Source organism: Varroa jacobsoni, unplaced genomic scaffold, assembly GCF_002532875.2.
Source record: "Varroa jacobsoni isolate VJ856 unplaced genomic scaffold, vjacob_1.0 scaffold_1305, whole genome shotgun sequence".
In the NCBI taxonomy this organism is placed as follows: domain Eukaryota; kingdom Metazoa; phylum Arthropoda; class Arachnida; order Mesostigmata; family Varroidae; genus Varroa; species Varroa jacobsoni.
In genome coordinates this window covers 98,505-112,479 of record NW_019214207.1, presented here as the reverse complement: position 1 = coordinate 112,479, position 13,975 = coordinate 98,505, and the positions used below count along the sequence as shown (strand labels likewise).

The 13,975-nt window shown below is 46.8% G+C and overlaps 1 protein-coding gene across 1 annotated transcript in view; it reads left to right on the top strand.

Annotated features, from left to right (window-relative positions):
- The window catches only part of LOC111268643 (cell adhesion molecule Dscam1), a 110,243-nt gene that overhangs the window by 81,621 nt on the left and 14,647 nt on the right, over positions 1 to 13,975 (top strand). The window contains exons 19-20 of the mRNA XM_086971759.1: positions 1,362 to 1,432; positions 11,628 to 11,871. Of these exons, the coding sequence (XP_086827885.1) occupies positions 1,362 to 1,432; positions 11,628 to 11,871 (315 nt within the window). The remainder of the gene's footprint in view (positions 1 to 1,361; positions 1,433 to 11,627; positions 11,872 to 13,975) is intronic.

The window sequence follows — 13,975 nt, the reverse complement described above, 5'->3', positions numbered from 1 at the left end:
GTTACAAAAACCCATTTAATAGACATCTTGTTGATGTTTGGGTTAAGTAATTTTTTTGAAAAAATTACTGCATATCCAAATCGTGTTTTTTTTTAATAAAACAACTGAAGCCCAATAAATTTTCAGTTCATCATCAACATAACTATTTTTTTACTCATATCGTTGAGAGATATCCTGTTGCTATTTATTATGTATAGGGCTGAATTAACAACGTTGCTTAGTCAGTTCTTTAAGAACAACCAAGCCTGGTGATCGCATTATTTTCCAATGTTTATAAGGTATACGGTTAAACAGCGTGTAAAAACCTGTACATTTAAGCTGTCGTGTCCAGCGCCAGTGTTAGAAGCCAAATACTATCGCTAAAGCGCTGAGCGCTCATCTTGGACTTTGGGAGCAATGTAACACATGAAACAAGGGTATAGAGGAAAAGGCAGCGGGAATATGGAGGTATTCTCTTGAGATCCTTAACAAGCCTGCACAGCTATGTCAGCTAGTGTTTTTTCATAGCCAGGCTAGCAGTGGTAAAAGTGACATTGTGAGATCAGGACCCTTGACCCTGAGTAAAGATGGGCTTGAGGACGACGGCTGACCACTCTCGTTACCACTACCCCTGTTCGGTCCCTTTGGGGTCTCTCCTGTGTGGGCGACTCCCACGAAGGAATCATGTTCCTCTGAACGAGACAATTTATCAGTCTTCCTCGAAAGAATGTAGGTGGTGGCTGGGAAAGCTGTGCTACCGGGGGACCAAGTAGCGGTATTTGTATGACAAATCCAAATAGAGCCGCTATTGGGTAACTAGTCATTCGGCAAACACGACGGACAAAGTCTTAGCAGATCAGTGATCTCGCGTCGGCGCTGGTTTGTGGTGATATGTTAACGCCGGTATAGGCCGTTATTAACCTAGATAGATACGATGTATTGGTGAAGATTATAGCACAATTATTTTACCAGACAAAAACAGACAGATCGCGTTGATGTTACCGCTCTATTCATTCTATACATTACGCTACTATGCATTGTCAGGTAACGAGATACAGATATCGTCAGCGTGTTTTGCCTTACCTTTGCCTTGTCGTGTTGCCTCCTTGTGACAGAATTTTTTTAGCTGAATATTACAGCAGTTGAGTACAACCTATACGTGAATATTTATTACTTACATTTACAATTTTTGTGTGATTTATTTGCATTTCAAGTTTCGAATAATGATTGCAGATATACGCAAGCGTATTAAGTACATGGACTTTGTGAAGACTTGAGGTAGAAGTAAAATTTTGATTAGAAATCTAACCAAGGGAATCACGCCGATGCTCAATTAATTCATGCATTGATTACCTCACTAATTGTTTTATTGTCACTTGCAGCACCTTCCGGATCTCCAACGGCGATTGCGATTCACGCCACCGGATCACAGTCTCTCAAAGTCACCTGGAGGGCAAGTGTATATATACTAATCTAATGATAACGAACACATCCACGGTCCGAGTAGAGCACCGCCGAAAACAATGATAGGGTTCTTTGCTAACATCGCGTAGGAGTCTAGTGCCGTAACATAAGTTATATCACGTTGGTCGCGCCAGAATACTGCTTTTGTGACTAAGTAGCTCGCTGTTGAATAGAGCGAAGTTGGATTCTTCGTCATCCCCCTCCTATGTACGGACCTCGACCGTTCGGAACAGATGCCGACGCCGATGCTAAAAACACTTGTTCTTTAGCCAAACGGCATCTTGCTAGGGTAGAAAAGTTTGGGCGGTACAGGACACTTTAGTGTCCTATATATTGGCCGTAATATTGGCCAACAGAAATAGCTGCGAAAACAATGAAAATTCAACGTTATGACAATCCATCAAATGGAAATACAAAAACACCAGCACCTTTGTTAAGGGTACCCAAGCTCGTCGCTTGTCCGTCCTGCTCTCCGTTTTAACTTGTTTTTCTTCAGTAAGCAAAATGTATGTCTTGGCAAAACCGACAAAGAGCGAGAAAGGGAGGGACCTAGCCAAGTTTTTTATATTACCCAACGGTAGCTCGACTACCAGAATAATTATATACATAGATATACTACGAAAATCATCTGAAAACGAGTCTTCCGTAATAACTTAAGGAAGTGAAACAGGGGACATTCCCACAATCTACAATGCCATTTTTTTCAAACAGCTATCCCAACTGCTCCGTTAAAACAGTAACGACCCTGGGCGTAACAGTTGCCCTGACTGACTTTGGCCAGGAGGCCAGAATTGAGCAAAGAATCTCAACGCTCCCCAATAAGTAATTAAAAGCGGAGGAAAAAATGACCGTGAAGCAAGACTCAGAACAGGAATCAAGAGCAGACTACTAATACAGCTAGCCTCAAAGCCTAAACTCGGGCGGCACAGCAATTCTTCCCTTTTTTGAATGTCCGGGTACGCTGTGTTCCTTCTGCCATCAGTGCCACCGAGAATGAGTGCACTGCCGAGTGTATAAGTATTTGTGTTGTCGCTATTTTTTGTGCCTTGTACTGTGCACTGGTTGGCATCGCCGTAGACCTTCCTGCTTCTATCTACCCACGATCGGGTCCTGTACGCGCTTATCCATCTTGTGCCAGCACCGATTGCTGGGTCGTCATCTGACATTCACAATGTCGCGGAAGGGGGCGGTAGTGAACATCATCCTATTATTCGTCCAGTATTGGCCGACGACGCCGATTCCAAAGCAGAATCGCCACTGCACAGATTTCTCTTTCGTGCAACAAAATTTGAAAGTAAATACAATCCTCTGTTCACACCCATTCACGCGCACACACAGCCTCATACGAAGCCGGCCAGAACACATCCGTTTTGCTCCGTGCGTAGAAGATCTTCGTTTCTACACTCAATGTTAAAGAAGAAAAGGCATTATCCCCCCCCCCCCCCCCTTCCTTTTCTGTCTAACTGCTACTCTGTGCTCGTAGCACAAACGTCGCACAGTCGTCCGCTCAGAACTCACCGGACGGCAGAAGCGTTGTCACGTATGATGTTGTGCTGTGCTGCTGGCACCACTCTGATTGACAACGAGACGAGCGTCAATAACACGTTTCTGACGCGCTTTACCCCGTTGACCGTTCTCTCTCTTCCTGCATTGGTGCCTTGCCTCGCCCTAATCAGGCCAGCCCGGCACTGCGTGCGTGGTGAACACATCTCAAGCACACATTGTACCCGGTACAAGTCCAGTCAGCTCTGTATCCCTACATAGTTCCTTCGCTGACGCAGCCAGAGACTGAAGCAGCACTGCACATGGTAGAGGCAATTGTATAGATCTACGTGTCGAGCTACGACATCCGTGTCTTGACCGATCGTCGATCCCGCCACGCAAGACTAAGCCAAAGGCTACGGTTTCTACTGACGCTAGCACCGCCGCTAGCTACGGCTACCACTGCAACCACTACAAGTCTCTCTATGATGGAGATGACTACGCTTACGAAGCAGAGTCTACCAGTCTATTCGCTTTGATGCGCGCCGCAATCATCGATTTCTGGAACTACCACCCCCATTCCGAGCAGGACCTTGAAACGCCTATTTAGCTTCTTCTACCCTTTTATTTTCATACGAGTTTGTAGACAAAAGGAGACGATAGCGAAGGCTGGCAAAATCAAGCGATTCAAAATTGAGTCGCCTGTGGGTAAGACGCAGCCGTAAGTGAGACCTCGACCACGGGACCGTCAAGCTGCACTACTAAAGGTCAGGGTGTCTCCATGGCCGGCAGCAACTGCTATCATTCGTAAGGAACATTTTGTAAAACTGTTGTTGCCGGACGCATAGTCAAATCCGTTGCCAGACCAGTAAGCAAGTTATTAGCTTGCTTGTAGCTTCGATGTAGCAACCAGCTCTTTTACTCAGCTAGTTACACCTAAGGTCTACACGTAACTCAAGTACCTTTTCTCTTTTGGTCTTCGCCCTTTTTCTAAGTGCGAGCAAGGGTTCGGCGGAGAGTGGACAACTGTTAATTGTTGTGAGACTGAAATATTAAAGCGGGGATATTCTTTCGTCTCTGCGGTCTGTGGTGTACGTTTGAATTCAGTTGTCGCCGGTATAGCCAATCCAAAAGTTTATTCAAATGTTGTAGTGATCTCTGTTGGGTTTTCTTGTTCGATCTGGGCATAAATTGCGTATTACATGTAATCGTAAGCTGTAGCCCATGCAACGGCTGGCGAACAATGTGTACAGTTACATATCGTTGGATCATCAGAAGCCGCTGCTGCTGTTAATTCTATTCGTGCGATTTTGACTTTAATGAAACAGCTTTATTGTCCATTCGTAATCAGCCATATTTCACACCTGACTCGTATTGAGGATACCGGTGAAGGCGTGTGCGATCGCCAGGTCAGGGTTCGATGGCCGTTGGTTCGGCGCTACGCTAATCGTGTATGGCATGTGGTCTTCGCTAAAAATTGTAATACCCAAGGCAATCTATCAGTGCAGAATCCTGTTTGAACAACTATGCATAATTATGTATGTGGCATCGCACGAAGAAAAGATCGCTGTTGACAACGTAATTCGATGCAATAATTTGGCACTTGTGTGGCCTGGGTCGCACTATAGACATTGTCGCCATACTGAGAAACGCCATGCTGTGTCGCGTTCATTGCCATATCGTCGTGGCAGCCCGATCGCAGCGCCACGGTTGTGTTAGCGTAAAGTGAACCATTCATTATTATACTGGCGCCCAGCTAAGGGTGGCTCCGATCTGACCAAGGCATTGGTCCCCTTTTCTGCGGTCCTGCGAAATGGAATTCGTTGTGCTAATTTCGTGAGTGCTGGCCTTTGCTGTCGAACGGGAGCTGTTCGAACCTCAAAGCGCTCGAGTGATGGCCGCGGGCAGAGTCTTCGTGTTATCGGGCCCAGGCTCGATAAGCTGTTCAGTGTGTAGAGAAAGAAGAACGAAAATGGCAACGAAAAGTACCTTTTGCATCGTTAGGTCCATCGCTAGTCAGACTAGAAAGCCTTCTGCCAGACTTATTGTGTCGGCATGAGCTATGTGTGTGACAGCTTCATGTTTTCTGGCAGGTCTACTGAGGGCCAGTATTTTCCGCGCACTTTTTTGTTACAGTCATTGGTAGCGCACGCAACACTCTATCTAGCAGGAACTTCTGGTGTTTATATCGATACATGACCGACTAAACACCCTTGTGCTTTTGTGCTTATTGTGGCGTATTGCTACTGCTCCTTTCGCATGTAAGTGACGCGGACGACGAAGGGAGAGTTTCGTTGTGTAAGGCCTGCGTCCCCAAACTACTGCGTCCTTCTAGCGTTCTCTGGTTTTTACATTCCTTCTCGTCTTTTGTGGTCCCTTTTCGTTCTGCTGTTATTGGCCGAGTACTGCTACTGCCAGAGAGCGCAATACTGCCTTCTTCCACCAAGTAGTGCCACGACATTTTAAATCCTTGGTCGTTTCTTCCTAGCGTTTCTCTCTATTTTGCGTGCGACTTCCCTAGCAGAAAAAAATAAGTCCTCGCTAGTGAACCGCACGAGACCACTGTGCCCACCCCAATACGTGTCGTCATAGCCGTTTTCTCTCTTTGCTCTACGGCGTTCCGTACGGCCCAGCCAATACGGCCAGTACAACAACCGTCCGCAGATCCGAAGTTGTAGCCTACAATGCGTGCTTTCACCAAACCACTCAATTGGACAAGCCACCAACAAACCATGTCATCGAAGTGAGGCCAGCACAACATCGAATCCCAAGCCCAGAGCGTTGTGCGTCGTCTACCCTTTGCAGTCGACATACAGTTGTTCGTCTACTCACTCAGCTGCTCGTATTGCGTCGCCCCGACCCTCTGTTGTTGTTGTTGTTGTTGGCGGCGTCGTCGTACTTCTTTCTTCTGATGTTGTTGCTCCCTCTGTCGTTATTGTCGTTCATGGCTGCTGGCTGCTGTTGCTGTAACCGTATATTTTTATTTCTCGTCACTTTCGTCCCCGGAGGCGCCAAGTAGGAGGCGTCCGTAACTCGTCTTTCTGTTGCGACTGCCTTTGCTGGTTCCACTATCCCTAGCGCTTGCGTCACATCCTCTACCGGGCCTCGCATTCTCCATTACGACTGTGGCTGCGTCGCTGCTGCCCTGCAACAGTGGCAGTAGTAACAACAGAATCGGGCACTCTGAGGGTCGAAGCGGTGGTTGGAAGAGAACGGGAAAGGCATGAGGGCGAGCGACTTCATGCTTTTGCACTCCTTCCCTTCACCCCGTTCTGTCATTGAGGCGCGCAAAGACACAAGCCAGACTGAGGAGGCAAGGATGTTTCAACATATTGTTGCCTCCACCGCTTTTTACTCGCCGCTATTGTTGCTTTTCGCGTGTTTATTTGTATTGACTTGCAGCCGAAGCCGGTGGTCGGCGTCGAGATCTCTGGCAGTTCTTGGCTCGACCGCCTCGTGGATACACATCACTTCCCCAACATCTATCCCCTGCTATGCGGCCCTGCTCACCGAACGCCTCGCGTATCTTCTTCTGTCTAGGACCTATACGCTTTTCCGCAGTATTGTACTATAGGGGTAACAGCAAGCAGTTGGCAGACAACCGGGCCTCTTGTTTCGCTGGAAAACTGTAGCTGGTGCAAGCCCGCCTACAAGCTACCGAGGGGAAAACAAATCGAGATTTGTAGCGCGTCACCGTTTCGCCTCCGTCGTTCCTCTACGTTGCTCTCCATCGTTGCCATGATCCAAACCTAGCCAGGTCGCATGCAACAACCTTTACAACGTAAATTTTTTCCATGACAGTACAAATGTGAGTCTAGTAGCAACAGAGACCGTGACGATGGCGGCAGCAGCAGAAATAACAGGAAGGGGTGCAATGAAATGTCCTGGATAATGTTACGATAGTTGCGGACAGAAACAGAGAGGCAAAGCTTCCTTCGAGCAGCGACGGTAACATTTGCATAGCAACACGGCATGTGGCACCGGCACCGGCACTGGCACTGGCGTACTGCTGGCCATTGCCAACAGAGCCAATGCACGTGATGGCACGTATCGCCATACCGTGCATTTATGATCATCGTCATACAGGCAACAGTGTGACAAGTAGCAGCAGCAGCAGCAGCAAAAAATAACATTCGACAAAGACTCTGCGTTTCGCTTGCCATCTGTTTTTTCATCTCAAGAGTCTTTGTTTTAGGCTGATGTCACCGCAAGCGAGATCATGTGCCCCACTATTCTATGATGAGACACGCCAAAGCAATGACGATCCAAAGCTCTTTTCAGAAGCGGTGTCCTGCTAGTGATGGTCTGTTAATTGCCAAAGGCCGAAGTCAAAGACAATTATACTTCAATGCATTACTGGCCGGATGGCATTACGGTATATCATTTGATCTTAACTTTTATGAATAGATGGATTTATTAAGATGATAAACTTAACTACCGCGTTTATATCTCTTTTATCGATTTACTTGCCCGCAAAATAGCGCATTATTTCTTCTGCACATCGTTACAATAGCCCTGCCAAGGTTTCTGAATGGATCACTGTAAACGGCAGATCATCAGGCTATACATTCTTATCCACAAGTACGAAGTACTTTTTTTCAAGTGCACGCTCTGCCATAAGCAGGGTTAGTCCCGGCGAAGAGTTATCTTTTTGGTTGAATGTTCGAAGCCGGCAGGCCGGCTGGCTTTAACAATTCGACAGTCCGAAGAGAACAACCAACACTGGAATTGACATGTTGGAGGGTGGTTATTTTGTTGTCGAGTTGACGTATGAGTCGAGGGAAAGCAGACGCGTCAAATAGGAAACGTTAGACAGAGACGTTTCTGAAAAAAACCGACCGTTACCCCTTTTTACTTTCGTAACTTAGTCTCTGGCATCTTCTTCTAGGCAGAATTTGTCTGTATTGTACACGCAGCGTTGTGTAACAATAGTGGCAGAACGAACACTCACACAAGTGATCTAGCCGATAGAGTGAGCCAGCTCGAATTCCGACCTCGAATTTCCATTTATCGTTTCTTGCATTCAAGTGAATGCTATTCACGGTTCTTAACAAATGACCATGTACGGCATGCTTACCATTTAACCCGAGAAACGAGCTTTAAATGTCTGCTAAGCCTGACTAAAAAAGTTGATCCGTTAATCTACTTGCTATTGAAGTTCGGCCAGGCTGAAAAAACGGAATTTTTATTCTGCGCGCTACGTGCGTAAATATGACAGGGTCGCAGTACGAGTTTGACGGTATCGTCCCAGACTACTCGACAAAGATCATATCTAGTTGGCTGCAGCACGCTCCCTCCAATACATTCGAATTTCCCGTAACAGAAGATAGATACATAGGACCAATGGAACCCACCAGCACCGAAGCTACAAATCTCGTTTTCCACTGAAAACCTTTAAAGGACTCAATATAATAGACCTGGGCAGTGGGCGAAAATGATTTGCGCGCAGCTATCCATTTCTCCACTACTCATACTCCGTACGCAAGGCCAATGTCAGAATTTTCTTCTCAACTTGGTCCAGCACAGCAGGCATGCGCTTTGCTCTCGATTGCGTTGCCGCAACGGTTCCTGCCTGACCGTGAGCCCGCCCGCCGGCCCTCATGAAAGGAACTCGGCATGCCGGCAATGGTAGCTCTTCACTTTGCATGATGACAGACCGAAAGGCTGACGGTTTTGTTTGTTGTGTGCTTCGTGCGGTAATCTCTGCAGCGGGGTACGTCCCCATTCATTATGTAAATCGCTTCATTAATTGAAGACAACGGTAAACTTCCTCTCTGGATGACAACGTAGTCGTGGAAGTGCTCAGTCGACATCCACGCATCCGCAGCTGAGCTTTTCTCCGTTTTGTTAGTTTATTTTCCTAAATTCTGAGCGCCCTTTCGCATCCAGCAATCCAGCCCGTTCCCAGTTTCCGACCTCTGAGTCGCGCGGCGTCCAGAGAGTCTCCAAAGCGCAAGCAGACATCGCGGCTATGTTTGCGATGGTTGGGAAGCTGGCAATCAGCCGGACCGGCTAGATGGATTCTTCGAATACCACCGCTGGCAAGGAAGCTAACCTTTAGACCACTCGATAGGGGCTAGTAGGAAAGGTGAATTAAAGTATCAAAACGTTGCTCTGCTAATATGGCCGGGGGTCTGCGCCGCCCGCCCGCCCTCGGCGGAGGGACTCCCCTTGCGGATGAGCTGTGACCAAATAGTGGAAATTAGAGCTGCAAAGTCAAATATCCTTCCTATACATGCACACACAGAATATATATATGTATATACATTAAAGCTAGCACAGATACAGATATTGTTATTGAATGCCACACTTCGAATATCCGTATTCCAGTTTCGACCATTCGTACGATACGAAAGGTTGGATAGTATTAGAACAAATCATAACCTCACCAGCCGAGGCCACTCGACTCTCTATAACCGAATGAATACCCAACGATTTTCGAAGCTCGCTTATCAAAAACCAGGCTCGAAATCTAATACCAATAACGGGGTAGTCGCAGTAAAAATTTAGCGCAGACAACTAATCGAGGATTATTCTTAACCCAAAAATGTAAAAAAGGTTGTTTTCTCTAGCAAATGAACATTCATATTACCTCTTCCATAGCAATATACGCGTTTTTTTTTTGGCGAACTGTTACAAGTGGACGATACATTAATTCGCTCTGACTTATTCTATTATTCCTGTTCGACCGACAGGTCTTATGCCGGAATAGTGGGTGCTGTGATCGCGTTTCCGTTAGATCGACGAACACGGCTTACTTCGTTTAACCTGAATCCAACAGTTCTAGTTTTATTTCCACTATTCTCAGTCGTTCGGCCCGTCGACGGGATTGCGAGAGGTTTCGCGGTCGCCTGCGGTTTTCTCTCTTTCACTCGCTCGCTCTCTCTTGCGCTCTTACCTTCTGTCTGCTTACGCTGTCTGTTACGGGTCGGTTTTGGCCTTCCTTCTTGGTCTCACTAGTGAAGCCGGCTTGGCTATGAGCCGGCTAAGCGACCAAACTACTAGCATTTTGCATTCACCCTCCTCTGGCTGCTTTCGTCGACCTAGCCCAGCCGTAATACAGGACTGTTTGCACTTGATAATAATATTAGCTTTTCAACAAGAGCGGCTGTGTGGGTAGGCGGAAAAAAAGCCAGGAGGGCTGGCTGAAAGCCAATGTAGGAAAAGGGAACGGGCAGATCCAGAGAGAGCGGTTAGGATGCTAATACGGTGTAGAGCAACGAATTGTTGGGAGTATGTCTGGCAGGTTTGTGGAGTTCCGCCGATGGGCCGTCGCCGGATTGGATTGTCGGGACGCGGAAAGTGAACGCGGGTCGGCAATGCAACGAATTGTGGGCAAGCGCATCTCTACTACAGCTAGTAGCAGTGCCCCGGAAAAGGGGGGTGGGGGGTACATTGAAGTGATGACGGTGGTGGCAAGCGCAACGGCAGTGAGCGGCCAATTCGGGGGAGCTCTGCTCCACACAGACGAAGCGAACAGCACATAAAGAAAGACACAGACAGATTTAGGGGTGCAGGCAAAAGCGTAACTCTCGTAGATCAAATGGGCCAACTAACTAACCAGAAAGTTGTTGCACTAGCGCCCGAGCCGATTTTCGTAGAGCATAGTCCTACGAGTTCTAGTTGGTACTACTGCTGCCCATTTTCGCTCACCCTCCTTTAGATCCCACTATGATTTGAGTACGCCAGCAGGTCCCAATCGCCCATGTTGCTATATGAGCTTTACGCCTGCCTGTGGACCGGTATGTGGGCTTATCTATTGAAGTTATAAAGGCACCTTCATGATGAGCATGTCTTACCCCTGTTTTTCCTGGCCTTCGTTCCCAAGCACACTCAAAGACTATTGACGATTCAAGCCTGACAAATTTCCTATCTACATGTTATTCATCCAGATGCGTTTTCGTTAAAGTCATGGCACGCAGTGGCGCTCATCTCTATTTTTGTGTGTTTGTCCTAGCCTATTTGTTTCGTCGTGGGTCAGTCTGCCGATCTGGATGACTCCAGTGGGAAACGACGATACTTATTTGCTTGAGATTGTGGAAGCATGCAGCAGTGGTTCAGTTTTAGTCGACAGAATGGCAGAACGTACTGTGGTACAGAGTGTACGTTTGCCGGATAAATGTCCCTCGCAGGCGTGGCTGTGCACACAAACGTCCTAAGCCCATTAAAGCCACCTTTCCACTCCTCGTATACGTTTCGTCAGCCACCCTTCTCCTAGACAAAATAGTCCTCTCTTTCCGGCCAAACTCTCTACCCCATACGAATGTGGCAGGTACACGCAAACATCCTGATAACGATGAACTCGAAAGGTCTCCTCTGAACGAAATTTACGCATCATTACAGCTTCCAAATTATCACTTATTGGCTGTAGGCTGTACATACATTATTATGATTCTTCTGCTCCACCAAGAGAATAGGAGTTCGCGCCAATCGCGTTGCAGGACCGACATACTATTGGGGTACGCCGGGCTTCCAGCGGTAATTTAGTTTATTGAATTTAATGAAATAGTGGATCTCAAAGCTGTGAGATACATTATACCGCTGTCAGAACAGATCACAGGTTGTTAACGTAGATCATTCCTAGTGACTAATATTACTTAACGTTAGTAGAATAAGTAGTCCTGTGATACCGTAATGAGTATAATGACCACAATGATAGTAACTACGAATTGTTATGCAATCACCGTCTCTGCTGTTTGCAGGCACCGCCAAAAGGTGATCAAAACGGAGTGATACTTGGCTATTACATTGGTTATCGCCTCGCCGATAGTATCGATGACGCGTATCAGTTTAAGACGACACACGCTTCGCAGAACAACACGTTCGAGTCCACGTATCTTACCAACCTACGCCGCCAGACCCGCTACCTGATCGTGGTAAAGGCATTTAACCGCGCTGGAGTAGGACCTCCTAGTGAAGAACTTATCGCCCAAACCCTTGAGACAGGTGAATTATACACGATTCTTCCGTTCACCGTTGTCCAGTCAGCCAGTAGTGCTCATTTAGTAGTCTCCTGCATCCACCCCTTCCTCCACCTTCTAACGCACTCACAGCCGTCTCTTAACCCCTTATGCCCGTCACCTCTTCGCTGATCAATGGACTCAAGGGTTCTTACTATCCTCGTCCCTGCAATGCTCCAGTCAAACAGCGAGGCAGGCGAAAGCTGGCTGGCGCCTCGCTTGAGCTGTCTCGCCGTCTCACTTAGCATATCCGAAGATGAACTGATCCCTCGAGGAGAGCTGTCATGTCGTCCCCTTCATCGGTTAGCAACACACTTGCAAAGGCGCATACTTCGAAATGGTCCCATACACTTCTGAGCACAGCATCTTGGCCGAATACATGCAAGCAAGGGCACAGCCGTTTGTTCGGCCGGCCCCTTCATGAAATGGCTTGACTTCGGAGGTGACTTTCGGTTTCAGAGCTATCGTTTCACTAGAGGACCGGTAGCGACTTTCATCTTTTCTTGGCCGTATAAAGTATAAAAACTCTACCAAGGAAGGCCTTCGGAGTCAAAAGCTTTACATATGTCGAGAAATATTTATGTGCGATGTCGCTAGCGAAAGTAGTGGACAGCAAGGAGCGGCACAAGGTGATTGCGTTGCTTTGGCAAAAATCGTAAGCTGTGTAGTTATAACCAAAATGAAGGAAAACAATTGACGAATTGTGCTTTTGCTTTTTCTCGAAAAATCACTGCATGAGAAGATGAACCCTGACTACTAAAAGGCCTTGTGGTGCACCGATCCACGCGTGACACTGAGAATTTGGACACGTATTTCGTACCATCCTGAGATAACATACCTTAGCCGGCAGCATCGGGGAGGCTGATAGAGGCGAAGGGTAAAGCTTGTTTGCCTGGCGTTAGATCTGTCGAACAGACTACAGGCAAAGATACTGATGATAAAATCGATATTCCTTCGCCACCTCGACCCCCTGAGCCATCCACCCGATTGCTACTAGCCCAAGTGCACGTTCCGTTCTAATGACCCACGAAACAATTCCCACCGGTCTAGCTGCTTGGTAGTCCTTCTTCGGAGCCGGGTTTGGATTCCGGCCAATCAACTCGACTAAGCGTTATTTTAGCTAACTTTAGAGAATTCGACTAGACATTGTCAAATATGCTCTGCTAGGAAGTACCGATGGTGCAGCTTTATCAAAGGCATACAGTCGATGGTGGGCATTAAGCTAAATGTCGTTTATTAAAAATAAACATCTTCCAAGATATTCTTCATTTTCGTTTCCTTTTAAAAATGTTCTGTTTTCTAACAAGAATTACCTCTGAAAGCTAACCACAACACCGATACCTGAAATTGGTCGATAGCCCAAGCTGCCCTTAGATGCATGGCTTATTAACGTGATGTCTTTTTTTTCGAGATAGCAATTGCTGGCGACCATAGCTAAAACTAGTAAGTCGTGCCTTATAAACTCAATATCATTAATAGAATAGAAATCACACAGCGTACAGCTGATACTTACGTCGTAGCAATCTGGTAACGTTTGTAGTTAACCATAAAACAGAACGTGCAACAGTGACCTACATTTAAGTTTCTTCATTATTTTTAGTGTGAACAATCTGCGACGTTAACAACATTCTCCCGGTAGCGTTTCGCCCTGACTATAGACACGCCTCAGAAGCGGTCAGATTATATATATATATATATATATATATATATATATATATGAATATAAACTGGTACCCTAGCAAAGCGTTTGTTCTGCACATATCGTATGAGAGGAGTTATGAGGCCAACTTGTTGCGTTGTGGCTTATAAATTGCTTGATTCGTGTGTGGGGTATGCCCATCTGCCCTTTGTGTCTGTCATCAGTCTCCCGGTTCAAAGCTTTCAAGAGTTACTCCTACATCTCAACACCCCCAGTCGGCCGCAGTTTCCCGATTGGCTCTCACTACTCAACATATTGTTATTGACTCACTAATGAGCCAACTTTTTGGCCTTTCTTGCTCTTACGAATCGGCCTGCCTGGGGCGACCTCCTGGCTCTGTTTCGAATAAGCCTTGCTTGCGGTAGGCAAAAGGCGTATAATGCTAGGCACT